Below are 13,423 nucleotides of genomic sequence, written 5' to 3'. Positions count from 1 at the left end.
CTAGGCCTCTAGTATTAGATGTTGTAACTCAAGCCACTGGCTTTTGAACCTCCTTTTGTGTGGAATACTATCACATGGCAAAGTAAGAAAAAGTTGCTGTAGGAGCAGCAGGAGAATGTACAGAACCCTTTCTCTAGCCTACTTCCCCAGCGGGCTCAGAATATACAGGGTACTGGGGAACACAATTTGAAAGTGCTTCAATAAAATACTTCATCTTATGAAAGATGCTCACCCATTTTTTTATTAAAAACTAAAGCCAGTCTCTATTAAGAAAGACACCTCAAATAAGTGATAACGGAAATAGATCAAATAAACCACTTGTCATTCCATTTATAGTTGGTTTGTAGTGCAGCTGGAAGAGCTGTCAATTGACTAGTCTCCCCTAAGTAAGAGGTCAGAGAAGCAAATTTTCAAGACTGCCACAATTCTGGAGTACAGCTAAGATGCTTTTAAATTGGGATTCTTGTTTAGCTAGCATTTGGAACCTAACTCTGTTTCCTAATCCCAAAACAGTGTTAGAAATGCTGATGGGGTCCTTAAATGCTTGAAGAATCAAGGCATATGGCTCAGGAATATAGCTGCTTTTGGAATCTGGCTTTTATGACAATGGTTGAGAGGGAGATATTTTATTCAATAATGAGGAATGTTTGATGTAAAATTGTGATTCTTATTTACTGGCAACTTTGGAAAAAATAAGCTGGCCCTGAGCATTGCAGGTTCTGATCAGTATTAACTAGCTGGGCCTGATGGTTCTTACCTTTATTCTGGGACTCCAGGCAATATTCAATCCCTACAGCTACCACAAATGCAGCAAATCCCTATTTAAATCCTTTTTAATAATTCAACAACATAGGAAACATTGTTGCCCAGCTTCACTGTGGCCCCATAGATCCCTTAGCCTGGGCATAGCTTCTCCTGTACTGTACCTTCTGTCTTCCATTGTTTATAATTTGGAAGTTCCTTTTATTATGTCCATGTCCATGTTCATGGGCCATGTTTGACAGCAGTCTGACCTCTCAGGACATTCAGTATTCAACCTGGATATTAATAAAGTAAGGGAGAAAAGGAACTCAGACATTAACCATAATCAACTAGGGAGCTGAATCAAATATTAAGCCTAATAACGAGGGAAGTGGAATCTGCTTCATTAGAAAGTTCATTCTATTAAGCCTGATTTACCAGGAAGCTATAGCATTTACGTTCTCATTTACAAACTCCAGGAGACCTTGCCCTGGAGATTTAATCCTTGGAGTGAACAGGAAAAGTCTCCCTGGAGCACTAGGGCGGTCTCAGGATTATGGGGGAGGAAGAGGGGAAGTTCCCCTGCTGGGGACACCTGCAGTAGAAACTAGATGATACAACAGAACTTTTAGCCATGAGCAATAGAAGTCAAGATGGGGGGAGGGGGGTGGGCGGGGGAAGGGGGGTGGAGCTTCTACTCTTGGACATGCCCAATAGGAGCCAAGCTGGCACCATCAGTGTAGCCGGGGAAAGATTGGATTGGTTAAGGGGTGGACCCAGCAAAGCCTGCAGAAGCTCGGGAAGTTGATTGGTTATTTTGAAAAAGCGCCTGGCCTTTCCCAAACCCGAGATGATATAATCCCAGCTAACAAAGTTTTCTCTCCCGCTGGCCTGGTAACCTGCCCTCCGCCCATTGGTTAGCCCCTGCTCTTTCCTTAGCAGCCATGTGGCCTTAGCAGCTGCAGGGCCCCCAAACGCAGGTTTCAAGGGGGAGCCTGGGTATAGCAGCCCAGTGAGGAATCCCAGCCACAGCCGGAACAGCGCTTTGCTCCTGCTCCTGCCTGGATGGGGACTGGGACGCCTTAGTAGCTGCATGAGGCCCTGGCAGCCCTTGAGCTCCAAATGGGCCCTAGCCAAGGCGCAGCGGGAAAAACAAGCTGAGCGAGCACGGTGGAGATAGACTGGATTGGATTGTTTTAATATGAACTGAACCAATGGCACAGAACATTTGGACCTTGGCTTTTACTTTGGCCCTGATGAAAACAAGGGGGAACTTTTCCATGGCAGGACAGGCAGAGATAGACATTGGGCACCCGGGGGCAGACAAATACATCTTACCATGCCACACTGTCCTGTACATGGGCCCCTCAAATGCCTTCCTTGAGATCCTGTGAAAGAACATGATTTCCACCGGCAACAACATAACAGGGTAGGCCATTTGAGCTATTCTTCTTCTGTGAGCTCGTAGAGTCCATAAACGCTGAGGTTTCTGACCCCCTAGGACATTGCTATTAACGAATTCTGAATACCTCTCCCATCTTGGCTTGGAAATACTGGTGGGGGAATCAGATAAGGCCCTATGGGACTGAGTTCAGTGTTCTGGCCAGGAGATGGCAGCACCGGGTCATACAGGGGAGCTGGGTGTTCTTCCCTGAGCCACCTCAGGTGAGCTGGAGCCCCAGCTGGGCGGTGTTTGAGAAGGCTTTCTGGGTAGAAGGAACCAGTAGTGATGGACTTGTTGGTCCTAAGGGGTATCCTGAGTATACAGTCCTGGAGGGGAGGGAATTTTGGGAAAATAGAAAGGGTTAAGTGAAAACCAGAAATGGATTTCTGCAGTTGATGCAAAACATAAGCTTTTTTAGTGGAAAGGAGACAGAGACCTCTTGCAGAAACTAACTCTAGAGGCTAAAGCAGAGTCCAGTGCCTCATAGAAGCAGAATTAGCTCTTGTCATGTGTCACACAGCTAGGTGAGTGGACTGAGTGGGACAGTAGCAGAGGATATCGGGTGTTCAGTATTACTCATGATTGAGTATTGAGCAGTATGGTTCCTAGTTATAAATACTTTCCCACTTCTTTCTGTGCATCATCAGAAGGAATAATGTATGTCTAAGCTTGTCTTATGTGGGTTCATCACCTTCCAGGATGTTTCATTGCATAGAATTCTTTCTCGAACATAGGAGCTTTCCAGGTCTTTAGGCCTCCTCTAACTTTTTCTCCTCAGGTGGGAAAGATAAGGGATAAAGCACAGTCAACCAATTAGTTCAAACATGAGATGTGGTCCTGAAGGGAAACAGCAGAGAAGACCTCAGCCGGTCGCCATCCACTTGTGTGCCAGCAGAATTTGATGGTGTGCACCCACAGGTGCTTTAGGTGTGTTTTCAGTTTTCAAAAAATCATGGGAAGAGATGTTTTGCCAAATAATAAATTACAAATGGTGAGTTCAGATCATGTGGAATATCTGTCTTTTACTTGGTCAAACTTTAAGATTTTGGCTCATACAGAAAAGCTTGGATAAGATAGAACATTAAAAGTGCTCTACGTTAGTCAAGGAAATTCTTATAATCCTGTATGATTTTTACCAAGTTGGGGTTATGGTCTGAATGTTTTAGTATATGTGCTGCCGAAGCGAGCACTATGGTCTGAATGTTACACATCTGAAATTAGAATTAAACATCTGCTGAAGGTAATTCAGTTCAGCGTTAGATTGGGTGTAAAACCTAGTTCTGACTTGGTCTAGTGTTTTTTAGACAACAAGTTGACATTGGCAGAGAATGCATCTGCATTTTTTCAGGTCTTATGGAGCAAGCAGCATTACAGTTTGAATTGATCTCTAAACACAGATACTAGAAAGGATAGTCAAATTCAAGAAGCCTCTGGATATGGAGAACTTGGAAAGGCACTAAGTTCCCCACAAGGGAAGGTGTGTTGGTTCATATGCTAAGAGTATGTCATCAGTCTTCAGTTGTCCCCTCCTTAAGGTTTGTCTCAGCTGCGAGGACAAGTGCTTCCTTTAGCAACACTCATGCACTACAGACTGAAAAGGCGGACAAAGGCCAGCCAGTGGAGGCCACCATGGAACAACTCTGAGGAGCCATATACTGTTATGCCTACACTACAATGAAATGCACTCGCATCCCAATGCAGCTTCCTTTCCCATCCTTTATATGGAATTTCATAAACGTGCTCTTCATGCTGAACTCCACCTCAGTATCTAATTGGGAAAAACCCACCCTATAGCACTAGATGAAAAGGCCGAGAGGAACATGATTCCACTCTTTTGACCAGGGTGTCTACCCATCATCATGACCATGTCCTTTTCAACTCTAAACTCTCTCACCTGAAGAGAATGGCACAGTTTGGGCACCCTAAGACATGCCATGGTTTATGGACTCCTCTAGTTTCTAGTTACATGCCAAACCTTACAGCTTTTTATGGACCTAGATTCCAATTTTATTCTGACATGGTTTTCTGCCTTGTTTAGCTTCTTACATAGGGATAGATGTGTGTCTCTCATCTATCCAGCTCCCAAACACAAATGTCTAGAAAGTGAAATCGGTTCTTCCTCTTAAACTTAGGGAAGAGCACAGCCCGCTAAGGCCCACCAACAGTCTGGAGAGAGTCAAGAACCGGCTTCACGTGTTCTGCAATTTCAGGGAGGATTCCAATACAAAGCAGTCACAAGCAGAGGGAGGTGAGTGACCAGATATCTTGGACTCCATGAAATACTTGTTTTCTCTGACCTGGTTCAAAGAGTTCAAGGTCTTATGACCTTTGGAAGAAGTCACTCTGCAATGCTTACTCTCTGTATTTGCTTCTTTGAAATCCAGTGAAGAAAAGAAGTCTAGCATTTGTCCTAGCGCATGGAGAGGAGCTTCTTAGGCCATTTCCAGGTCTTCAGGTTGGGGTATCCTGCAGGCTGTTGCACTGCTGTCCTGATCTTCTTACAGGCACAGGGAGAGGTTATTCTATAGGGAGAGATTATTCAAGGCAGTTCTACCCACGAGAGGCCAGGACTTTAACCTTTTGCCTGCTTTATGATAACAAGTCTTCAACTTTGAGCCTGAACTTTCAGCAAAAGAGAAGAGGAGAAAGAGCCTACAAGGGCTCCTATTGTCCAGGCAATAATCCTACTTCCTAGTGTAAGCATGGAGGCCTGTCTGGGGACTTGGGGGCTCTGTAGAGGTACCAGTGAGCACTAAAGGGAGGATCTCGTATGTGAAGCCAATGATTCTCTGTAGTAGCAGCCTCATGAACAGGGAAATCTGCTCTTTGTTTGTAATGATATTGGAAAAGACTATGGAGTTCTGGGAAGCTGTGTGTTAATGTGATGTGAAAAAAAACAACTCCTGGCCCTTATTTTGAATATTGCCAGTCACATCTTTATCTATGCTGTCCTTTACTTTCAATTATTTAACTCTTCTTTTAGTCCATCAACAGGATAAAGCCTATTTAGACATAGAGATGGAATGATAGCCTGGATATGCTAAGATATCTTCATACTAGTGGCCCGGTGCACAGATTCATGCACATTGAAACGAAATTAATTAGAAGAAATATTTTAATATCGCTATTCACCCTTTCTCTATAATAGAAGTGTCAACCAAATTCACGATCGACAATGACAGATCGAAACACATGCGTGCTATTGGTGCCAGTGAGAGCTTTATATATATCGTGTATGCGCGAGTCAACTTAGCCTTTTATATATATAGAATAAACTTGCTTAATTAGTTCTGCTTTCTGATTTAGCTAAACTTTTTCCAACCCAGTGAAGCACCTCAACTTCTTTCAGGTAATTGTCAGCAACACAGCAATAAATAGCAACACGAAGCAGATTATTATTGTAGATCATGCAGGGAGAACAAAGGGTAAGATATTTAACTGCAGCAGTGTTTGACTATATTCTGTGCAGTGAGAAAACCTGAAGTCATTTTCAAGGTCCACCATTTCTTCTTGTCAGTTGGGTCAAGTTTCTAAACTTTCTAAATTTGTTTTCTGGCTAATGAAGAGAAAAAGGATTCCACTGAGTCTCCTATCTATCTACTCCAGGACTTCTGTGAGGATCAAATGAAATGAGGCACGGGAAATGCTTCACAGACATCTGATTACAGTGCAAAGTGTTTCCACCTGGGTATAAAGCAAATCGTGTTCCTGGGCTGAAGAAACTGCAAGGAGGCTTGTTGTTGTTAGAGAGAGGAAGCTGGGCATTGCTATGTGACATTATTACCTGGATGGACACTTAGCATATTAGCCTTTTATATATATAGTCTTTATAAAATGGGATGGGGAGAAAGTGGGTATAAGAGAGCTTTCTATGGAGCAGACTAGAACGACAAAGTAGGTATACCAAGCTCTTGCTAGAGCATTAATATCCAGAGATGGCCAATCTTCGTACCACCTCATTGTGACCATCCTTCTGATGCTTGGGAATTGTTCTTCTCTTAGCACAGGAGCTACCTCCTAATTGCCTTGAGGGCATTGCTGTCCAATAGAGATACAGTGTGAGCCACATATCTTATTTTAAATAGTCTAGGGGCCATAATAAAACAAAATAAAGAACTGGATGAAAATTGAAAATTCTCGTTTGTTTTAGACCAGTGGTCGGCAAACTCATTAGTCAACAGAGCTAAATATCAACAGCACAACGATTGAAGTTTCTTTTGAGAGCCAAATTTTTTAAACTTAAACTTCTTCTAATGCCACTTCTTCAAAATAGACTCGCCCAGGCCGTGGTATTTTGTGGAAGAGCCACACTCAAGGGGCCAAAGAGCCGCATGTGGCTCGCGAGCCGTAGTTTGCCGACCATGGTTTTAGACCATTCCTTGATGCTGTCTGCCCTAAGAGGCTTCAGACCATTTGAGGTTTCAAGTCTCAGCTATTCCCACTTCCTAGTTGTAATTGTATTTTCATTTAGAAACTTCTGGCCTGGTTGGAAATTCCCAGAATACTTGGGGAACTGCCCCAAAGATTTTCTGAGGATCATCTGATAAACTATTCATGTTTCCTACAAGTTTCCAGCTTGTAGGGAACTTATAAATGTTCTAAAAGGCACAGTGAACTCAGTGCACCCATTTTTCAGCGGCTAAAGGTTTTTTGGTTCCGAAGAGGTAGCATTTGTCTTAGATTGGCTGAGAGTTAACAGTTGTAGATTCTTATGGCACTTGGTTGAAGAATAATAGAGAATCTAGAGAAAATGCATTTTAGATGTGGCAGCAGGGGCTGGATCAGCTGTGATGCCAGCCAGTGTCCAAACAGTCAACAGAGCCAGAATATTGGCAGCCTTTATAGATGTGAGGGTGTCCTATCGGCTGTTGCACTGCTATGCTGGGTCTTCTTACAGGCACAGGGAGAGAGAATCCTGTAGGGAGAGATTATTCAAGGCAGCTGTTCACCACCAGGGGAAAGGGTGAGAAAAGCCAGCTGCGGAGGATGAGTGTAGATGTGTCTACATGAAGAAGTACCAGTCCTCACCACAGGTGGGGTCTGTGCAGAATGTAATCAGGGAAGTCTTATTGTTTAATTCTGGGTCTGGAGTTCTTCAGTTCTTTGGAATAGAATGGAAGTATATCTGACTAATGGTTAATTGCTCGATGACCCAGAAGAAAGCTTATTCTCTGCCTTACACTGGCAGGGAGTTTTTGAATGAGGCCTAATCTTGAGTTGAAGATTAGTGGACTGTCCTAAAGTGGACCCACCCCATAAGCCCTGTACTCCCTTCCCCCATGTCAGGTGTGAGCTATAGACATGAAGGTTATAGATCTGTGTGCTTACAACAAGATAGTTCTAGAAGCTGAGGTTCTTGTACTACTCACAACTCGTGTTTTACTGCTAGAACTACTTACCGCCTTTGCTGGAGTAGAGCTATTCTGCCTGACAGTTGTATTTTCAATTTTAATTTTTACCTTTTTTTTTTTTGCTCTTAGTATTTTATCCAAATTTCATTTGTAAAATCCCAGACATGGCCAACTATTCTCGTACAGCAATATCTACCTTCCTAGTATTAATAAATAAGAAAACCTGTTGTGTTCTTACCATGAGCTTGGAAAAGTGTTATCACAGATATCAATGAGCTATTCTTGTCCTCAATTCCAATGATTTAGAATCTTTTACTGAAAATAAGAAGCCCTCTGATTGAAATATAAAACACGATATTCTACTTAGTAACAAACACAAACACCCGAAACGCCATTTTTGACCCATTCCTGCTTAATAAGAACCCAGCCTGCATTTGCCCATATTAAACTAGGTAGTCCCTGGAGAGATCACAGTGTTGGCCAAATTCAACATGATGGTGGAGCCTACACAGACACAGGAAACAAAGCTAGGCCCTTCCACATAGCCATAAGTCCTTGCGATGATTTCGTTTTAAGTCAATGTATCTTCATGTCGCACATATTCCCCAATGTCTGCTTGATGAAATACAACAATCGCTATGGGGTCTACTTTCCTGCAGTCTTGTGTAGACTTTGCTGCCACCCCAAAACCCAAAGGGATGTCTGCCATGGAGTACACCACCACTCCCTGGTACTGAGACGTGTTTTCAGTGATTCGACCCAGTCCAGATTTTAACACCTGATTCCCATACAGGAAGGACTGCTCTGCTCCAGGCTTTATCCACACTTTGTACTTGGCATAGGGTGCAAGGTAATCCAGAGCTGTGATGTGCAACCGGAATTTGTGGGTCTTAGTGAATTTTCTGAAGCAGGTCCCCAGCGACACCAGCTTGTCACCGGAGATGTTGGCGGCCAACTTCAAGATCTTTTCACTCACGTAGTACACGTGGTCGTTGTGCAGCCTGAAACAGCAGGTGCCGTCGGGCCTATCGACCAGCAGTTGAAGGTTCTCCCCGATGTATTTTGCTGTCTTCTCAAACATGACACGAGTCTCCTCTTCAGTCAAAGGCCGCATTTTCCCGCTGTTGGAACACCGGATCCTTGTGCCTCAGTCCTTAATTTTTACCTTTTTGTTGTTGTTGTTTGCTTGTTTAGACTGCTAGACTTAGTAGCAACAGATCAGGGTGGTGTGGTCCCAGTGGAGTGGGAGAAGCATAGAAGTACTTTTAAGTACTAGCCATTTGACTATCCCTGATGCTGTCTGCCCCAAGAGGCTTCGGACCATTTGAGTTATATCTCCTTCTGGGCCCCAGAGGCCATCTGCTTACAGGGCACAGCTTAATTTGACGTCTTGCTTTTGCCTCCCAGTTCCCACTCCTCCCAGTTCCCACTCCTCCCAGTTCCCACTAAGAGGTGTCATAGAGTTGGGGTTTTGGACACTTGGGTGATAGTCCAATGTTTATCACTACCGTATTCTAAGTCTTGGTGAACTATATATACTGGATAATTAATAAATTGGAAAAGAATGTTATGGCTTAGATACTTCTTTATGTCTCCCCACCTTCTCTGTCCTTCCGGGGGACTTCTCTAGACCACTGCTGCCCTTGCCTCTGGGCTTGGCAAATCTTCCTCAACTTACTTTATTTGTACTGGGCCAAAAGCAAAAAAAATGGGGCCATTCTGGGCATTTATAGATGTAGTTCCTGTGTATCTTCATCCTTCCTTACCTGAAGGTTGAGACTGCTTATTATACTTTAGATTTCAGCTGAAGTGCTGCTGTCTCAGCTTTGTGCCTTATTTAATTTCTTGCTTACCACCCTCTGTGCTATCCCCCACTTACTTGCTCTGCTCTGACTATTTGTGACTATATATTCATTTATTAGTTTACTTTCCCCCACCAGACTGAGCTGTGTCATGAAGACAGATCACATCTCTCAATGACATTCAAGATTATAATGTATAGTTCCATGTTTGAAACATTCATTTGCTGAACTAGCAGAGAGGAAGCTGTGCATTAGATAACATCATTGCTGGTCTTGCTAGAGATTTTGGACATTATCTTATACATAATAGGGAAACTATTAAAAAAATTTAAGTGTGATTGTGTCACCGGACAACCAATGGGTACTGGCTGCCTGTTACTACTTGAACCAATTCAGCAGATTCAGGGTTGAATCATATGAGTGTTTATTCCAATAATGCCGGCAGTATGGGAGAGCAGCAGGTCATCCACAAAAATCTGCTCTGCCCCCCACCATAAACCAGTTGCTTATATTGGGTAGAAGATTGCGATGAAGATTACATGGGGAAGTAGGCAAAAGGGTATGCCAAATGGGCAGTTTAGAGGTAATGTGGGCTGGGGATTTGCAAAGGGCTGGGGGTCTTCAAAGGGCTGGCAGCTCTGGTTTCTGCAATAAAGTTGTTAATCTTTCCATGATAATAGGCAGCTCCTGATGGGAGCATGGGCCGCATTTCCAGGTGAGCTCCCAGGTCCTGCATGCAACTCCAAGCCAGGTTAGAATGGGCTTTCTTTGTTCACCATTAATCGGAACAAAACAATCACGGTTAACAGAGCATGATTAATATTTCTTAAAATTATAGCTGGCCCCCAATATTCTATTTCTGCCCCTAACAGTTGGTTGACAGAAGATATTTGATATGATCAAACTTCATTTTAAAAATTATTGTTGACATTTCATAAAAAAGGGAAAATGGAGTGAGTTGTGAGAGATTACCTCTGTGGTCTTTTATTGAATGTCATAAACTTAATTACTCTCCTGTTGATTAACTCACTAATATTTAATTCAATTCCTCAAGGAAGCCTTTCCTAAATTTTTTTTAAATTGAATTTAATTGGGGTGACATTGGTTAACAAAATTATATAGGTTTCAGGGATATAATTCTATAGGTTTCAGGGATATAATTCTATAATACATCATTTGTGTATTATATTGGGTGCTCACCATCTCAAGTCAAGTCTCCTTCCATCACCATTTATCCTCCCTTTACCCTCTCCTTCCCCTCCCCACTCTCTTTCCCTCTGGTAATCACCATACTGTGGTCTGTCTATTAAGTTTTCTCTTAATCCCTTTACTTTTTTCACCCAGACCCAATTCTTTAATAAGATTGGATCCTGTCATTTTCTGGGAGGGGTCTCTAGAATTTAGGACCTTATTTGATTACCTAGCAGGGTAGTGATTGGTATAGTATTGTGCAAATTTTGAATGCCTTGTATTTGTCCACTTCTGGGAAATTATTCTAAGGAATCAGAGTGGCAGAGTAAAAATTTAGATATACTTTCCATCCCTATTATGCTAATTACCATTATAAAACTACATATGAAACAGGAATACATTAGAAACAGGAATGCCCATCTCCCAGCATCTCATCAATTTGACATGGCATTTCCTAATCTTTGCTTCCCTGAAAGTTGAAAAATGAGAGGATATATATATATATATATATATATATATATATATATATATATATTAATCTTAATCATTTTTTAATTTTTCAGTTGACATGCATTATATTCATTTTAGGTGAACACCCCAGTGATCAGACATGTAACTAAGTGATCCCAATAAATCTCATTTTATACCCATGATTATTCTGTAACAACCAATTTGTACTTCTTAATCCCTTCACCTTTTTCACCTATCCCCCAACAGCCCTCCCATCTGGCAACTGTTAAAATATTCTCTGTATCTATGAATCTGTTTATGTCCTGCTTCTTAATTTGTTTTGATTTTTAAATTCAGTTGTTGATAGGTTTGTATTAATTACATTTTATTCATTTTTTTTTCTTTTTCTTAAAGAAGACCCTTTAACATGTCATTGAATATCAGTTTAGTGATGATGAACTCCTTTAGCTTTTTCTTGTCTGAAAAGGTCTTTATCTGACCTTCAATTCTAAATGATAGCTTTGCTGGGTAATCTTGGTTGTAGATCCTTGCTCTTCATCACTTTGAATATTTCTTGCTGCTCCCTTCTGGCTAGCAAAGTTTCTATTGAGAAATCAGCTGACAGTCTTATGGAAGCTCCCTTGTAGGCAACTAACTGCTTTTCTCTTCTTGCTTTTAAGATTCTCTTTGTCTCTAACCTTTGGAATTTTAATTATGACATGTCTTGGTGTGGGCCACTTTGGGTTCATCTTGTTTTGGACTCTTTGCCCTTCCTGGACCTGTATGTCTATTTTTTCTTTTTTACCAAGTTAGGGAAGCTTTGTCATTATTTCTTCAAATAGGTTCTTGATCCCGTGTTCTCTCTCTTCTCCTTTTGGTACCCCCATAATGTTGGTGTGCTTGAAGTTGTCCCAGAGAATCCTTATACTATCCTCATTTTTTTGGCTTGTTTTTTCTCTTTACTGTTCTGATTGGGTGTTTTTTGCTCCCTTATATTCCAAATCACTGTTTTGATTCTCAGCTTTATCTACTCTACTGTTGATTTTCTGTAAATCATTCATTTCAGTTAGTGTATTCTTCATTTCTAACTGTTCCTTTTTTATGCTGTTGAAGTTCTCATTAAGTTCATTGAGCATCCTTATAACTAGTGTTTGAACTCTGCATCTAGTAGATTGCTTCTCTCCATTTTTTAAGTTATTTTTTTGGAGATTTATTTTGCTCTTTCATTTGGGATATTTTCTTTGTCTTATCATTTTGGAACTCTCCTTGTGTTTGTTTCTATGTACTAGGTAGAGCTGCTACAACTCCCAGGCTTGGTAGAGTGGCCTAATGTAATAGGTGTTCTGTAGGGTCCAGTGGCACAGCCTCCCCAATCACCCAAGCTGGGCACTCAAGGTATCCCGCCCCCCCCCACCCCTGCCCCATATGGGCTGTATATACCCTCCTTTTGTAGTTGAGCCTTGATTGCTATTGGCATGTCAATGGGAGGAATTTACCCCAGGCCGGTCAACTGCAAAGACTGGCTTTGACCACTGTCCACTGACCTCTGACCATTGTAGAGGATCAGCTGTGTATAGGCTCACCCACGGAACAGTGGGGCTCTGGTACCCACTGAGTCTGGCTCTTGAGTATGTTGCTTGTGGAGATAGTTGGGTGGTGCTTTGTGTTCTGAAGCTATCCATTATGTATGCTGGCTCTGGGGCCTCCTGAGAGGTGCAGGCCAAGATCAGCCACAACCTGTGTTCTGCCCTGGGCTGCCTGGCATGAGATACAGAATGATCTGCACATGGCTGCTACTTGTTCTTGACTTGGAGGTGTCCAGGTGAAACCAAGCTGTGAACCAAGGCCAGCTGCTGCTAGTGCCAGGCCTGGGGTCACTTAGCAAGAGGTATGGGGCACACTGAGTCCAGATGCTGCTTGTCTGAGAGATTTTAGGAAAATCTGAAGAATGAGCCAAGATAGGCCATTTGTATGGAAAAAACACACCACTGGAAACAGCTTGAGTAGACCCAAAAGTTGGGTGAAGTGGGGTCCAGCACTGCAGCTCAGAAAGAGTGAGTCTGAATAAGTCTGTGTGTGGGCCCTTTAAGAGGAATTGGCCTGGGATTCCAGCAATCCTCTGTTTTCCTCAGCCTCAATCCCCACTGGTTTTTATATCCAGAACTTATGGGGACTTTTTTCTTGGTACTGGAACCATGGGCTGAGGGGCCCTGGTGTGGGTCTGGGACCCCTCACTCCTCAGGGGTAACCTTTACAGCTGAGATAGTCCTCTAAATTTTTACTTTCTACATGTGGGTGTGGGACCAGTCCCTTCTGAGTCGCTGCCCCTCCTACTAGTCTCGGTGTGGCATCTTATTTAATTCCCTAGTTGTAGGACTTTCATTCAGCCATATTTCAGTTGTTTCTGAATGATGGTGGTTCTGTAATTAGTTGTTATTTTGATG

The 13,423-nt window shown here is 42.5% G+C and overlaps 1 protein-coding gene across 1 annotated transcript; it reads right to left on the bottom strand.

Annotated features, from left to right (window-relative positions):
* Positions 1-8,107: 8,107 nt before the first annotated feature.
* LOC308248135 (60S ribosome subunit biogenesis protein NIP7 homolog) lies at positions 8,108-8,650 on the bottom strand (the record flags this gene model as incomplete). The annotated part of the gene is made up of 1 exon (XM_080668163.1): positions 8,108-8,650. The coding sequence occupies one exon, from the start codon at positions 8,648-8,650 to the stop codon at positions 8,108-8,110; it is 543 nt and encodes a 180-aa protein (XP_080524289.1).
* Between the last annotated feature and the right edge of the window lie 4,773 nt (positions 8,651-13,423).

Source organism: Plecotus auritus, assembly GCF_963455305.1.
Source record: "Plecotus auritus genome assembly, chromosome: 1".
Lineage (NCBI taxonomy): Eukaryota > Metazoa > Chordata > Mammalia > Chiroptera > Vespertilionidae > Plecotus > Plecotus auritus.
Note: the sequence above shows the minus strand (reverse complement) of the source record. Positions and strands in the feature narration are given on the sequence as shown.